General features: G+C 42.8%; 1 protein-coding gene across 6 annotated transcripts in view; it reads left to right on the top strand.

The window, feature by feature from the left end:
- RABGAP1L (RAB GTPase activating protein 1 like) overlaps window positions 1-16,822 on the top strand; it is a 754,336-nt gene that overhangs the window by 731,778 nt on the left and 5,736 nt on the right. For all 6 annotated transcript variants that reach the window (XM_028122981.2, XM_028122980.2, XM_028122985.2 and 3 more), the window contains 4 exons: window positions 4,834-4,938; window positions 7,579-7,662; window positions 11,369-11,440; window positions 16,124-16,321. In XM_028122981.2, the coding sequence (XP_027978782.1) occupies window positions 4,834-4,938; window positions 7,579-7,662; window positions 11,369-11,440; window positions 16,124-16,321 (459 nt within the window). The remainder of the gene's footprint in view (window positions 1-4,833; window positions 4,939-7,578; window positions 7,663-11,368; window positions 11,441-16,123; window positions 16,322-16,822) is intronic.

Below are 16,822 nucleotides of genomic sequence, written 5' to 3'. Positions count from 1 at the left end.
AAAATAAAACAGAAACTTTGCTTCGTGGGACACAGGATGTAGAAGATTGAAAAGCAGTCTGGTTGGGGGGCCGGGGGTGAGGGGGGTGACCCTTTTCCCCACGAAACCATTCAGCCAGGCTGTTTGGAAGTTGTTAGAGGTGGTTTGAGAAATGTGTGACTGAGAGAGTCAGAGCCAAAGAAGACAGAGGGGCGTCCAGCCCGACAGGACCAAGACCAGTCTGACCTCGGCTGGTACATTTTTGTATTAATGAGACTATGCTGGTGAGTCAGTACTATAACGAAATTCCTGTTTTCATATTGGCTCTCCCAACGGCCTCACATTTGATTCTGTTCTTTTGAATCTTGTATCCATTAATAGTTTTCTGAAGATGGATAACTAAATAAGAAAGAGTTTTAAGCAGTGGGACTCTGGGGTGTGGTGAAATTCACTAGAGAGAGTCACACGTTGAAAGTTGTGCAGGAAATGTATTTGGTGTTATCTATCAGACCTTTAAAAGGATTAAAAAGTAATGAGATGAAATGTCTACTGAGTACCTACTATGCACCAAGGACTATATTCCGCAATTTTATAAGCATTATCTTGTTTAATATCACTAATGACTCCATCAAGCAGGTATTATTTTAATCTTACATTTAGTAAATGAGGAAAGTGACATATGTACTCTGACTTGGAAAGCTATTCTGACAGAGATCTGGACAGAAGTATGTGTACAAGATGGTTTATTACTGTGTTACTCAGAAGAATAAAAAGTAGAAATAATGTATATGTCCAATAAAAGGGGAGAATGAAAGTAAATGTCTTTTTGGAATAGTTTTTAAAAACAATGGGAAGATGATGTTATAATATTTTTGTAAAACCTATAAATTTATCTGTATATAATGCTTGCATCTAAATTGCAAAGGATATGGTTGGTGGAGGGCCATCATTTTAGGAAAGGAAGCTGAAATATACTTCTAAAGGAAAAAAGCCTACAAGGAAATCCATCAAAATATTAGTTCTAGATACTCTGGGTGATGATCATCAATCTAACATTTAGATTCATCTTTATGCATGTATTTTTTTCAATTATTTTATCTTTTATAAGAAGACCTTAAATTCTTAACAACCCTTGGTTTAGTAATAATATACGTTATACCTTATTAATAATCAGAAAAAAACATATTATTTTTTAAAAAGATGTTGGACCACCAAGAAAGTCTATTTTGTGGATCAGCCTGGATCATGCGTACTCCTAAAATAATTGATGGTTGAGTATTTGGGTAAATAGCTTATATAGATTCTGGATGCTAGTCCCTGAAGAAAAGATTCCTTCATTCTTTCATTTTCTTCCCCTTCCTCTTAATTTCCTCCTTTTATACCTCTCTTCTTAAAAGAGTAAGGAAGACCTGGCCCTTGCCTTTTGAAGCTTGTTATCTAAGTGAAAGAATAACAATTGCTATTTCATGCATATCTCCTCCAAACATCTGATTTTGCAGTTTCTGCCCAAGTGGGGCTTATCTGCCTGTCGAAAAGCTGTCCGTGCACTTTAGGTGTCCTGCCCCCCAGCCAGCCTGGGAGGACACCAGACGCACAGGGAAAGCACCGGCTCACCCCGCCTTCACCCCACTTGCCCCCTACTTTTCCATTGCCACTTTCATCAAAATCACATCTCTTCATTGAAATAGTCAAACTTCAGCCAACATTAAACAAGCAGGAAAGCAGATTGTATTCAAGACAATATGTAAAGCAAACAAGCACTAATTAGATAATTAGGTACTCTTTAAAAATAAATTATTCCTCACCCTTGTCATTTTAGTGCTGGCTTCGGGCATCCTGGGCACAAAAGGCTCTTAATTTTTTTCTTTGACAGAGCCGTCTGTTTTGACAGCTTGCCCTCCCTTAGACTCTTGAAATAAGGACTTCTCCATGATTAACAATGTAAAAAGATACGACATTTCCATTTCAGTTTCTGTAGCTAGCTGCCTTCAAGCCCTTCCTGTCCTTTCTCGTTCGCAAGGAACGAGCAGAAGAGACACACCAGCACTTTGGCACTGCGGACGGCGCCTTGTCCTTCTGACCAGGGCAGGTTCTGAGTTAGGAGCAGGGGCTCCGCGTAATGAGTGGCGAAGTGTTTTGTTTTGTTTTAGATTGAACAACGGGCTTGGGCTTGGCGAGTTCTTTGAGAACTCATTTCTGAAAGATCCTCATCCCTGATGTGAGAGCTGAACCTTTTGATCAGGTTATTGGTCGATTCATGATTAAATCACAAATGGCAGTGCTTTTTCCTCTCCTATGTATGTCATATGAACCTTAGGTAGCAATTCAAAGTCTCCACATCGATAAGGCATTATAAGGGGGCACCTGGGTGGCTCAGTTGGTTAAGCGTCTGCCTTCGACTTGGGTGGTGATCCTGGGGTCCTGGGATCGAGCCCCCACATCAGGCTCCCTGCTCGTCGGGGAGTCTGCTTCTCCTTCTGCCTGCTCTGCCTGCCACTCTCCCTGCTTGTGCTCTCTCTCTCTCAAGTAAATAAAATCTTTACAAAAAAATAAGGCCTTATAAGATGTTGGTAAGTGATGGGCGCTGGGGTGGCTCAGTCAATGGGGCAGCCAACTCTTGATTTTGGCTCAGGTCATGATCTCAGGGTCCTGAGATTGAGCCCCACATCAGGCTCTGCACTCAGCAGGGAATCTGCTTGAGATTCTCTCTCTCTCTCTCTTCCTCTGCCCCTCCCCCTGCTCTCTCTCTGTCTCTCTCAAATAAATAAATAAATCTTAAAAAAAAGATGTTGGTGATTAGAATTAATGACAGTGATCTTAACAAATTATGGTGAAGATTTTATGGTTTGAGTTCAAAGAATATCAGTATCTATCTGTGTAGTATTACATTCCTAGAGATTCATTTAACATGAAAGATGATTTCTACTTAAGTGAGGTGTAGAAATTGGCTGTCCAAAGACCCAGAAGACTGTTTTTAGGAGAACCAAGTTTTTTCAGATCTGGTCCTAACTTGATGAGCAGTAGAATCATTCTGACTTCACTGTTTAACATAGTGGAGAGACTCTGGATGAAGCTTCTGGAAAATACTGACGCTCCTCCCATATGGGACCCACAGCAATTTCTGCAGATGTCAGAAACATTCCTTTAGTGTTCTAAAACTATAAAATATAAAGGCTAGATGTTATGCACAATTTAAGAAGCTTGTATGTCCAGATAGAAATTTACAAAAGGCTAAAAATTGGGGGTGAGTCTCTTTAAGAAACCAAACTTAGAAAACATTCACTTCAGAGTGTCATGAAGAGAAAGGACTCATCTCTTCACAAAATGGAAAATGCAGGGGGTACCGAAGAGGATGTTAAATTGCACTCTTCTTTATTAGGAGGGCTGTTGCTCAAATATTCTGAGGTAGAACTTGAACCAGTGGGCTGACGTTATAGGGAGCTAGATTTGGTTCAATTTTTAAGAACACTGAAATGATCTGTATAGCTATTCTTGATTCACTGCTCGGTGACCCTCCCTCAGAGACTCTGGGGAGGTGTTCCCTGCTTTGATGGCAGTCATCTGACTGGCTCTAGAATTCGCTGTTTTGAGTGTCTATAATCTGCATCAGATGTCTTAAAATTTATGAAAACGTAACTTGCAACAGATATTTTGCCCACCTCTGATTTCAGGATGTTCTTTTGCTATGTATATTTCCCCCTTAAAATTTAATAGAACAAATTTTAGAGTCTTTTTAAGAGGGACTGTTCACCTTAACTATACCATAGTTGCAAAGTATCTGAAAACAGAGCCATAACCATTAGACTACGGGACACAGGGAACTGTAAGAACAGAGAAACTCGAGCCCCCAGCAGATGAGCAAGTCTAATGGGCAAAACAAATAAATCACACATGTAATTTGTCACTAGAGATTGTGCTAAGTGCTATCAAGGGAAATAGGAGAGATGTAAGCAGAGGAACTAATTTAGATGGGGGTGAGGAACTGATTTAGATAAGGGTGAGTGGGACAGGGTTCAGGGCTCACTTCACTACTGATGTGAACTGGAAGCTGAGACCTTCAGGGTGAGGTAAGGGCCTAGGGTGTGCAGTAGGCACGCATTGACTAGTTAAATATATGCACAGTGCTTTCCCAGTTAATTGGACTCTGTATCCAAATTAAGACCAGAGTATTCTCTCTGAGTTTTTCTCAGCCATTCTAGAAACACGGTCTTTTCTGTTTGGATGCCTGGTCCGTACTTCAGTTTTCCCCAAGGCTATCTTATCATGGGGTTTTGGTCTTAATTTCTCCTTGCTGTGCTCACTGTCCTGTGTGAGCCCCTCATGAGCCATTTTACCTCTGCTGGTCTTTGATTTTCTCACCTAACTGCCGTCCATGGATCAGCCTGTCTCTTTCTGAATCTGTACCCCCAACCCCGAGGCACTAACAGCTAGAAGCTTCCATATAAGGCTCCACCCCTTCCTCCTATCCATCTACACAGTCTCAGAGTGAGTGCTGTTGTGACATCTGAACATGTGTAAGAAGCATTTAGAAAGAGCACGCACTTCGAGGCCATTCACGTCTGAACTCAGATCATGGCTCTCATTCTGCCCCAGTCAGGTTATTTGATCTCTCCAAACTTCACTGCCATTATCAGTAAAATAATTATTGTTGTGAGGATCAGAGATGATGTGTGCCGAGTGCCTGCTATATAGTTGGCATTCAAAGAAAGCAGCCATGCCCTGGGTGAGCTAGGAGGGGGAGAATGGCTTCTGGTAGTGATGCAACAATCATAACTAGAGATTAGGTTTGGAGAGAGTATACACACCCGTTCTTTCTTCACCTTCCTTACGATTGTGATGTGCTCCGATGTGCAGGCAGAAGACAAGGCAGATGTGTTGAATAAGGAGCTCCTCTTGACCAAGCAGAGGCTGGTGGAGACTGAAGAAGAGAAGAGGAAGCAAGAGGAAGAGACGGCCCAGGTAAGAGGCATCGGTGGGCTTTTGCTTTACGCAGGTGTGTCGGCATGAGGAGTTGATTAATACTCTAAGTAAGAAGTAAAATTAAACTTACTCTAAATCAAGGGCGATGTTGAAGCAGGACACGTGAGCAGCGTTGGGTCTTGGCATTTCGTTTGAAGGGCGTTAGAAGTAGGGGCAGGAACTGATTTGTCCCCTTGAACAGGTTTTAGGAATCTGCCTTGACTCAGATGGCTAGCGAGAGTGTGAAGTTTCCTCCAAGTTTAGCAACTTGGAATTACGATCCAAGAGCTTTGACAAATCTGCACAGTTTGTGTCCTGTCTCCAAGCTAACTGACTTGAACAGTAGTTTGAGAGGCTTGGGGAGCGGGAAGCCTGCAGAGATCTCTGCTGGGAGGTGCTCAGTCAGTCCCTCTTGGTTTTCCTGATTCATGCCTTAGAAGGAGTGCCAGCATTCCTGGTGGAGCTCTCAGCTCTTACTCCCTGGGGGAAGGAAAAAAGCAGCCCTTTGGGAACCAGCCTTGAAGTTAGCACCCTCCAGTCTTCATATGCGTTGGGGGGCTAATCAGCTGGAAGACGCACCACCTGGCCAAGGCCTCCCTGATAAGGGACAGGAGGGGCCTCTCTACTCAAGGAGTTGAGACTTCCGGCCTTCCTGAGGAAGAGTGGGCCGCCTCACCAATGTTCTCCATCTCTGCCAGGCATGATTCACTCATTTATTTTAATGAGTTTCATTCCAAGACATCAAAAATACTAAATATAAAACAGAACACAAACCATTTCAAAGACCTGTATCCAAGCAGAAAAAGTCCACTGAAGTTACTAATGAAGGGATGTATCATTTAGCACCTTCCAGGGTTAATAAAAAGTGTTCCATGATTTTTTTTTTTAAATTGGAATATGATGAAATGACTCTTGGCATTTAATGTGGGCCAAGTTTTTTGTTTTGTTTTGTTTTTTTCACCTAGTCAAATTTTTTTTAGGAGCTGATTATCCAGTTTGATCTAGGCCTTTTGTTGGGTTTTGTGTTTTGTTTTGTTTGTTTGTTTTTTACCTCCTGCCTTTTGGGGGCTCAATTCAGTACTTTAGGTAAAGAATGAAGCTATTAGGGGTGCCTGGGTGGCTCAGTCGTTCGGTGTCTGCCTTCGGCTCAGGTCATGATCCCAGAGTGCTGGCATCGAGCCCCACATTGGGCTCCCTGCTCAGCAGGGAGCCTGCTTCTCCCTCTCCCACTCCCCCTGCTTGTGTTCCCTCTCTGTCTCTCTCTCTCTCTGTCAATTAAATAAATAAATAAAATCTTAAAAAAAAATGAAGCTATTAGCAAATTAATTTAACCCAAGCTTCTTCCCTCCCTTTGTGTGTGGGTGTATGTGTGTGTGCACACACAAACACACACACGCACGTATTTGTATATGTGCGTATATCCTGTTTTGATCATTATGGTACCTTTGTGAGATAGGGATTATTCTCTTCATTTGCCAGATAAGAAAACCATGGTTTAGAGAAATTAAGTGACACTTGCTCAAAGCCTCTCAGCTTTCTAAGTTTGTCCTGAAGTCTGTGGCGCCTTATCGTAGGAGGGGAGAAAGGTGTGATTTGCGTCGTTAAATTATGTAAGACAGAGAATAGAGACTAATATAAATAACTTTGAATCAATATGTCCTATAAATTGCTTTTAGAATTTAAGAACATAGCAAATATGAAGAAATTTGGAAAGCTTCTCACGATTAGGAGTCCAATTATAAATCGCAGCCATTTGTGAATTAGCAAATACAGCGTATACCTCATTTATAATTTGGGATGCTGCAAAGCAGAATTTAATTTATTCTGATTATGTACTTTAAGATTAACCAGAGTTGTTTTGTGTTTGTTTGTTTGTTTGGTCAACAACATGGAAGAACTGAAATCTTTCCTCGTCTGGTGGCACCTGAGCTTTTCCTGCCCTACCTTCCTTGCTACCTAGAAGCCCGAATTGCTGGGCTACAAAAAAATGTGGTTTTCAGCTCAGTGTTCTTGGTTTAGCATTTCTGTGACTGTAACAAGTACCTGCATTATGTATCATGCTGGCTCCTTCTAAAGTCACTGCTCAGTCCCTGAATCTCCTGACTTCCAAAGCTCTTATCTATCTTCCTCCAACTTTTTCTGACTCTGGTCTCAAAAGCTTCCTGTTCCCACCTTCAGAGAAATACCAGCAGTGACCGTAGGGGGCTTTGAATGGGAAGGCCTAACCTGCTTCTTCAGTCATTGATTATACAGCAGTAGGAATACGCACATTGCCTGGGTGTTTTGTTTTGTTTTGGACTCTCATAAGAATAAAGATAGCTTCGGGGTGCCTGGCTGGCTCAGACGGGGGAGCATGCAACTGTTGATCTCAGGGTTGTGAGTTCAAGCCCCACATTGTGTGTAGAGATTCCTTAAAAATAAAATTAAAAAAAAAAGAAAGAAGATGGTTTCTGAATGGACACTTATTTAACAATATATTTATAAAGTAAGTGGTAAGGATAAGCACTTGTATAATGGGGTTGCTCATATGTCTTGTGCATTACAGGAGAGAAAGAAAGATGTCTGCATCTCTGGAGATGATCAGGCTTTTGTTTAGGCTTTTGACTGAGGCTTGGTGTTTCTCATTCTCTTTCTCTCTAGCTAAAAGAAGTCTTCCGGAAACAACTGGAGAAAGCAGAGTATGAGATAAAGAAGACCACAGCTATCATTGCTGAGTATAAGCAGGTATCGTGCCACTGCGGTTTGCGTTGCTATAAAAGTGATTATTTATATTGTTTTTCTTTGGGGGAAAAATAATTTTGTCTTTAGAGTTTCCAGAGCAATGATTGCACGCATTCATTAAATTTGGTGGCTTCCTTTCTCCTCTGAAACAAACAGTGACTGGACATGCTTGCTGATAACATGGGAGGTGTAACTGAGCAAAACAATCTGTTGGCTGTTTACAATGTTTGGTAGATTGAGAGGAACAGGAAAGTTGATCTTTATCATTGGGATCCTGTCTCTGCCCTCCTCAGAAGCACATTTCCAGTAGACCTCACTAGTAACATTTGCCTCTTTGCCAGGGACTAAAGCTTAGTGATTATATCAAATGACAGTATCTGGGGAATCAGTGTGTCCTTTGCTGTCACAGTATAGAATGTGGGAGCTCTTCTTCCCACGTGGCCATGTGGCCTTACCCAACCATGGCCAAGGCTAGCAGGAAACCTGTTGGGAACCTTTGATCTCTTAATGGAGGGCTTGCTCTCCTTGAGGATTGTCCTGGCCCCTTCACCAGAGTGCTCCCAGAAAGCCCTCATTCCTGCCCGAGTAGTATCGTCTTGTCTCTGCTGGGACATGGCAAGGACTCTGCGTCGCTGAGAAACCCTTGAATGGACTGCAGCAGTTCCAGCATTCCAGAATTAACCAAGGTACCATATGTCACCTGCTTATCCTAAGAACTTCCTTGGGGTCTCCTGCCTCATGTAGGAGTTTGAAATCTGATTCCTATTCTTTTTTAAAATGTGCTGCTTATAAATAAAATTTATGTTCCTCATGGAAAATTAAGAAAGTGTAGAAGAGCACAAAGAAAACACCCCCGCCCCCGCTTAACCTTGCTAACTAGAAATAGTCACTGTCATATACTGAATATGCATTGTTGCTATATAAATAAAAATGTCATTTATATTGTTTGTGCTAGTTTTTGCAGCTGGTTCACTTCATATATTATGAACATCTTTTCAGAAGGATTTTTCTCCTTAATGGACGAATCCTTAGAAATAAGGCTTCAGAGCTGTTTCACTCTCTTTGATGATAATATGTGTTGATTCCTGCTATCTGAGAAACTTGATTCTTTGGGGGATCAAGAGATGAATTAATTCAATTTCTCTCCTTTAGAAGCTGATCTTGTAATGGGGAGCTAATACCTGTGCACAAATAATAGGAAAGGGAGCTTATTGCCCATGGGAAATGAAACCCTTCCTGGAGGAGGGGTGATTTGAGCTGTGCTTCAAAGGCCAGGCGAGATTTGGGTATGTGGAGGCAGCGAAGGGGGATAGAAATGGGGCAGAGAGGGACAGCACATGCAAAGGCATGGAGGTGGGTTAGTGAACAGAAGTAGTTTTGTTTGTCAAGAGGTTCGAGTACAAAAAAGAAGCAAAGGTGCGTTGGGTCCCAGTTCGAGGAGGGGCTTCGGGTTAGGCAGAGGAGTTTGGATTTTATTCTGTTTACAGTAGGAATGTTTGAGCAAAAAAAGTGGCATAATCAGGGACATTTTGTTGGCACTGATCTGTCCCAGTGAGAAATGTGGAACCAAATGGAGAGACCCACAGGCAAAGATACAGACCAGTAAGAGGCTAATCGTAGAGTCTAGGTGAGAAAATAGCCTTAAACTAAAATAAGTAGTAATGAAAATGGAGAAGAGAAAGACACAAAACATCGTCATTTTTTGCTGGACAAGGGAAACACTGAAGGTGATCCCGAGATTTTCAATTTGGGTAACTAGGAGAAGGGATGGTTAAACATTAACCAATCCAAGGAACATTAAAGACCATGTGCTATGGAACTTGCCATCACTGCAAATGGGTTTTCTTTCATCACCACATTAGGCCATGGGTAGCCGCCATGTGCAGCACTCTTCAAAATAGTAATACTTGGGACTGTTCTTGAATATTATCTGGCAGGCACTACCAGTAATGTAAAAGGCAACAGACCCATCTGCCTGAAGATAATTAGGATATAAAACATAATCCACATGCATTCTGTAGTTGGAATTGGCTATGACTGGCTTTATTTTGGAATCTTTGGGGTTATTTGAAAGGGTATATGGTTTGCCAAAATTACTAGGGAGACTGCATCTTTTTCACATCAGCCAGTATAGTCCTATTCATTATTTCCAGGCTTGGATCTGGAGAAATTGGAAATAACTCTACAAGCAGGCCCTGGTCTCTAGAGCCATTTTTTTTTTTAAGATTTCATTTATTTATATGAGAGAGAGAACATGAGTAGGGAGAGGGAGAAGCAGACTCCCCACCAAGCGGGGGGGGGGCGTGTGGGGGTGTGTAATGACTCTTTCCCAGGACTGTGGGATCATTACCTGAGCCGAAGGCAGACACCCCTCAAGACAGACATTATAAAAAAAAAAATCCCAGGGGTGCCTGGGTAACTCAGTTGGTTAAACATCTGCCTTCAGCTCAGATCATGATCTCCAGGTCCCTGCTCAGTGGGAGTCTTAGTGGGGAGTCTGCTTCTCCCTCTCCCTCTGCCCCTCCCCCCACTCATGCTTTTTATCTCTCTCAAATAAAAAAAATCTTTTTTTTAAAAAAAGCCTGTTTTGATAATACAGGTAGATCTTTTACGTTTTTAGTTCAAATTGCATTTTAAAATTTGACCTCCCTTAACTTTGTTTATTCCACTTTTCAGAAACAAAAGATCTGTATGTCACTCAAGGAATTTGAACATCTAGTAATTTTTTTAAGCAAATGGTTTTGTTTGGCTGGTTGGTTGGTTGGTTTTGGCTTTGAAAGCACTTATTCCTACCTGCTCCTAGTACTTGTTGTTAGCACCTTATTTCAGAATCAATAATGAGATTCTCTTTAATGAGCACTTATTATAGGCCAGGTGCCATATTGAATCCTTTGCATACATTTTTTCCCACTGATTATCACAGCACAGCACTTTGTATTTATGAGGGAACTGAACCTTAGGAAGGTTCGTGAATTCACCCAAGGACACACTGCTGGAAAGTACTAGAGCTGGACCTCAGGCTTGTCATTTCACGCCATGTTGCCAAACCCCTTGATCAGAATTTTAGTCTTTATTTTCTGGTCATTTTTTTTTTTTAAGATTTTATTTATTTGAGAGAGAGAGAATGAGAAATAGAGAGCACGAGAGGGAAGAGGGTCAGAGGGAGAGGCAGACTCCCTGCTGAGCAGGGAGCCTGACATGGGACTCGATCCTGGGACTCCAGGATCATGACCTGAGCCGAAGGCAGTCGCTTAACCAACTGAGCCACCCAGGTGCCCCAACTTCTTAAGGAAACTTTGGTCATTGAAAACAGAGACTCTCTCTGTGGCTGTCCATAGGAGAAGTTTCTAGTCCAGAATTCTTTTCATCAGGTTTCCAGAATGGTACTTTGCACAGAGTGGATACTCAGCAAAAATTCTATAGACTGATTCCAAAAACAGGACAGGAATTCACTGGAAATAGTCACAAAGTCTAGTGACAGAAATCAAATTACCCCATGTGTTTTTCTACTAATTAAGATCAAAATATACTTTATGCATGGAACACTCTCAGGCTCTCTGCTGGGCATGGGTGGCATTTGCAGGGCTGTTCTTTTGCAAAATTTTCTCTAGCACCAGAGAAGCCAGAGCACTGTATGAGTTGATACACAGGGATGTGCACATCAGAGTTGTTCTGTGTCCTAATAAAGAAACTCTTCTCTTTTCTTCAGATCTGTTCCCAGTTAAGTACCAGACTGGAGACACAGCAAGCGGCCAGCAAGGAGGAGCTAGAAGTGGTAAAGGTGAGGGAGAGAGAAATAGCTCTGTGGTTTGGCTTCTTCCAGATTCACAGTCTTACCTCACTACCTGATAGGACGATCCCAGTGCGTGAGGACGCCCCCCAGGCAGGACAGTTTATGACGTCACGCCCGCCCTGCCCCTGTCGGTGCGCGGAAGGATTTAGGAACGCTGGATAACAGAATCTGTCTCTGATTCGGGTGTGATCCTCTTCACTGCCCGCGGAACGGTTGTGTTCCCATCAGTCTCAGGGGTTGTCGGAGGCAGGTAGTAGGACTTAAGCCTTGTCACAAGAGGCCCCTGAGCCTTCTTGGAGGGTGGACGCCCGGGAGCCCCCAGCATCCCAACTGTGCCTGAATGGATGTGGCTTCGGGATGCGACCCCGGAGGATCATGCCGTTGCTCTCCACCCGTTGTGTAGAGAGCATTTGTTTATATGCTGCCCCCTGGTGGTGAGACTCCGTTGTTGCTTATGTGAGAAAAGCGATTGCTTGTTCCATAGCAACAGCCGCAAAGCAAATGAGTTGGTGTCTTAAGCAGCGTGGGCACGGCCGGCTCTCGTGACCTGCATGACGGAAACCCAACGGAGTTCTCTTTGAATATATTCAGGTTGGATGCTAGTGCATAAATGCGTTCTAGGCACGTTAGCATATCCCTGAACAACTTGGACCAGTTATTTACCTCTCTAAGCTATATTTTGTACCCTGTGAGATAGAGACATTACCTGCCTCGGCGGGTTATTTTTAAGGTTAAATAAGATCACATATATAAAGTGCTTAGCTTAGTGGTTGGCACACAATAAACACATATTTTTGTAAGTTTATAACCTGAAAATCTGAGACATGAGAACTGAAAATATGAACCTTGTTCTGACTTTGTATCCCAAGTGGTTTTTTCTTATTTCCTGTTCTAAAACAGTCTGTTATTAGTGACTATGATGTTGGTCATCTCCCTGCCCAAACCTGCTAAAATTTTGGGTTCGTGTCTTTCCTCTCTGGGCTGCCTTTACCGTCTTCCTCCTTAGCCTTTATCATCCTTTTATTTACACTAACACTCAGTTGATGAGGTGCCTTGGCATAAAAGCGTTAACTATCCTGAACTAAAATCTTCGTAGAAATATAAATGAAGTGAATTTATATAGATCACTCAAGGTTTTATTGAGCATGTAACTATGTGCACAGCTGTTAGACTAATGTTGTTTTACAGAAATTATACATAACAAAAAGTTTAGAATTTTCCTGGGAGCAAGTTATACATATGCATGTGAAATATTTAGGGAATAGTTCAAAAGCATGTAAGTCAGCACTGAGTTGGATGACACTGACAAGCAGGGTTATACAGAAAGCAAAATCGTAAGAACTACAGACCAAAGATGAATTTGTGGAGGAGGCTGGACTGAAGCAGGATGGGTAGAATTCTGTGAGAAGGATTTAAAAAGGACGTTCTGGAAGAGACTGTGGGTGAAGACCCAGAAATCACAATGAGTCTCCTTAAGGAGACTAATGTGTTTCGAGTGTGTATTAAGGAATCAAGGGAAATACTGGATAAAGAGGTAGGCTTGGCTAATGAAAGCCCATGACATTCAGGCAGAAGAACTTGCACTTGTTTTAGCTGAGTAAAGAACAACAACTAACACCTACTAAACACTTTCTGTGTGTACTTTTCCAAGGATTATCCCATTTAACCTTCACAAATTCCTGAGAAGGTAGACCCTATTATATCTTCTTCTTTTTTAAAAAAGATTTTATTTATTAGAGAGAGAGAGGGAGAGAGAGCACAAGCAGGGGAGCTGTAGAGGGAGAGGGAGAAGCAGTCTCTCCGCTGAGCAGGGAGCCCGATGCAGGACTCGATTCCAAGACCCTGGGATCATAACCTGAGCCGAAGGCAGACTTTTAACCGACTGACCCACCCAGGCGCCCCTATTATATCTTCTTTTTAATGATTTATTAGATCTTGGTTTATTTATTTATTTGGACAATGATCACCAAATCAGGTCATTCATGATCTCAAGGTCACAGTAAGTAGTAAGGCCGGGATTTGAACCCAGGGAGTGAGACTCTACTCTCCGTAGCCTTGGTTACTACACTGACCTACAGCCTCTTGCCCCAGCGCTACTTCCTTTTCATCTCTTGTTCGGCGCAGTGCTGTGGCTTTTGATGTCTCCGTCCTCCCATCACACCATTCCCCCTTCAGGTAATCCTCTACACTAGAATTAGAATGAGCATTCCCCAAGATAAATACGACTCTCTCACTCTGTCTATCAGTTTAGAATTAGATTGGCCACAGAGAGGAAACCCAAAATAACAATGGCTTAAACACAAAAGATGTTGATTATATCATGTAAAAAAAAAAAAAAAAAAGTCGTGGGCTAGAAAGATCCTTGGTTTTATCAGCAATCCACGCTCGTCAGTTATCGGTGACCCACACCCTCAGCATGGGCTTCCATCCTCAGGGTGACTTGGATTCAACTGGAGTGGCCCCCATCACACCCACCTTCCAGGGTAGAATTTTAGGCCAGAAGGAGATGCAAGGGTACAAGGGCCCACCTCCAACTGGGTAAGCTCTAAGTGGCCTTCCTTAAAGCTCCATACCACACTTTGCTGACCTATCAGAACTGAATTTCATGGCCACACTTAGCTTCAGGGGAGTCTGGGGAATGGCATCTTTTAACTGGGCAAACTGCCAGCCCAAATAAAATCCGAGTTCTGTTAGTGAGGAAGACGGGGAGATGGATGCTCGGTGGGACTCTGCAGCCTCCAGCACACGTCTGTTCTTCAGCTCGCCTGCCGACTGCAGCCTCATGAGGCTCGCTGCTGTCTCTCCAACGTGGAGCACAAGATGCAGTGCAGGCATTTTCTATGGGATAAAATCGGGATTCGATAGCATTACAGTTGAGAACCTTTACCACGGGGCCATGGAGAACCCTTGTCACTTCCTTCCTCTCACTGCTGAGCCATCTCCTCCCGCTGGGCCCTGCTCCGACTCCCTTCAGTTCTCTGAAGGGCCAGCTTCCTTGCACACCGTGCTCTCCCTGCTGAAATGTCCTCCTCCCTCAGGGAGTCTGTTCCTTCATATGGTTCAGCCTAATAGAACTGCTTACCCAGCTTGGTAAACTTCTAATCATTTAAGAACCCAGATCGAAAGCCAGTACTTTAACACCTTATTTAGTCAACAATGACTGTATATAACAAATACTTGCTATGTGCTTATTTAGTGCCAGTAGTGGGCTGATTATTCTTACAGGTTCTGAAGAGAGTTACCAGATATCTTTCAAGTGTCTAATGAATATTAATCAGGTAGGAATCTGAAGAGTGCCTTAAAGATGGGATAAGAAAGCAATCCGGGTATGTGTTGTAATGAGCACTGGGTATTATATAAGACTGATGAATCACAGACCAGTACCCCTGAAACCAATAATACATTATATGTTAATTAAAAAAAAAACCAATCAGTGGGGGCTGAGAAGGTGATTTCTAGGGATTCAGGCCTGGGATGGGAAGAGCTTGGACATGTCAGAGAAATAATTTAGTGACCAGCTGAATATGGAATGAAGGAGAAGGGAAAGAAAAGATGACCCCAGTGTTCAGGCCTAAATGATGGAAAAACAGGCATAATGATACAGAAATGTGAGGAGAGGTGTGTGTGTGTGTGTGTGTGTGTGAAGAGAGGAGTGTAGTTTCGGTTATGGACATACTATAATATGTAGTAGTATATTAAAATAGAAATATTCTGTAATATCTTTTAGCTCTAAACTATTTTTGGAAGTATTTTAAGAAAACAATAGCACCAGTGTGTTGAAGAGTTGTTTTTGGTCAGTGCTCTGCACCTGATTGGTAGGCCAGGCACAAGGCAGAGTTACTTTCATTACCTTGAACAATAATGATCCTCTTTGCTTTAAAGCTGAACCAAAGGACATGACATAAACTTTGTTGCAAGCATAGATTTAGGTCCATCACAATGACCTTTCTCAGTCTACTGTGGGCCAGCTACTTAGACTCTTGAAGTTCTTCACTTACAATGGGGGTGATGAGAGTATGTGGTTTTACGGTAACTCTAGGATTCAGGAGACACTGCGTGGAGAGCCTATGGCATGGGGCTCTAGAAAGACTAATGGCAGCACAGAATTTCTAGAACAGGTTTCACAGAGATGCTCTCATAGTTTCCATTTCCAGGGTCTCTCTAGACATACTTTAAGAAACAAGGAGCACCTAACTTGCACAGCTGGGTTTTTTTTTTTTAAAGATTTTATTTATTTGACAGAGAGAGACACAGAGAGAGAGGGAACACAAGCAGGGGGAGTGGGAGAGGGAGAAGCAGGCTTCCCGCCGAGCAGGGAGCCTGATGCAGGGCTCGATCCCAGGACCCTGGGATCACGACCTGAGCTGAAGGCAGACGCTTAATGACTAAGCCACCAGGCACCCCACACCACGCTTAATGACTGAGCCACCCAGCCATCCCACACCACAGTTGTTAAGTGTACTAAGTTAATGACTGAGCCACCCAGGCACCCCCACAGTTGGGTTTTGTGCTAAAACCATTTTGGTTGCAGCACAAGAAAAATAATTACCTTCAGAAGTAGGCCTGCCTTTGAGGACCACAGCAGCATCTACATGAACATCTTCTCTTGTTTCAGGAAGTGATTTCTGCCATGAAGTCGTTTGATGTGGGTTCTCTCTTTGGCTATTTCAGGGTAAAATGATGGCCTGTAAACACTGCAGCGACATTTTCAGCAAAGAGGGCACTCTGAAGCCTGCGGCCATCAGCAGGGAGGAGCAGGGCGTAGACCTGGCTGATGAGAAGGACGCCCTGAAGAAGCAGCTGAGGGAGATGGAGCTGGAGTTGGCACAGACCAAGCTGCAGCTGGTGGAGGCCAAGTGCAAAATCCAGGTCGGTGACCAGAGAAGACACACAGTCTGTGCCCTAGGACACATTCTCATCCTTTGGGCCCACCCATCCAGCTCAGCATCTGAAGATGTTTCCACATACGATGAACAGAGTTTTGGCACACTAATGTGTCCTCCGTAGTCACATTTTACATCATTATTTTTAAAGTGACATAAACACATAGTTTTAAATGAAGATGTAGTGATTAAAATAATATCCTAGAACAGGTTTAAGCATATGCTTTTTTAGCTTACCCTGAGATTTCTGTTGCCAAGGCCCCTCCTTCTCATCGAACTTCAGTCACTGTGGTAGCTGATGCTGAAAATGAAAGGCCAGACCTTCTCTGTTGTCCTCCCCCTGACAGGTGAACATTAGCTGACACCCATTCTTTGCTTTGGAGCTTTTTCTCCTTCATCTTTACCTGACTTTACCAAATCCCTTTCCCCAAAATCTATGTCCATATCGGAAGATAACATAATTAGAAAAATAGTCCTGGCTTCTGAT

The sequence above is a fragment of the Eumetopias jubatus genome, unplaced genomic scaffold, assembly GCF_037043125.1.
Source record: "Eumetopias jubatus isolate StellerSeaLion01/CBP00866 unplaced genomic scaffold, mEumJub1_p1.0 scaffold_12, whole genome shotgun sequence".
In the NCBI taxonomy this organism is placed as follows: Eukaryota; Metazoa; Chordata; class Mammalia; order Carnivora; family Otariidae; genus Eumetopias; species Eumetopias jubatus.
Note: the sequence above shows the minus strand (reverse complement) of the source record. Positions and strands in the feature narration are given on the sequence as shown.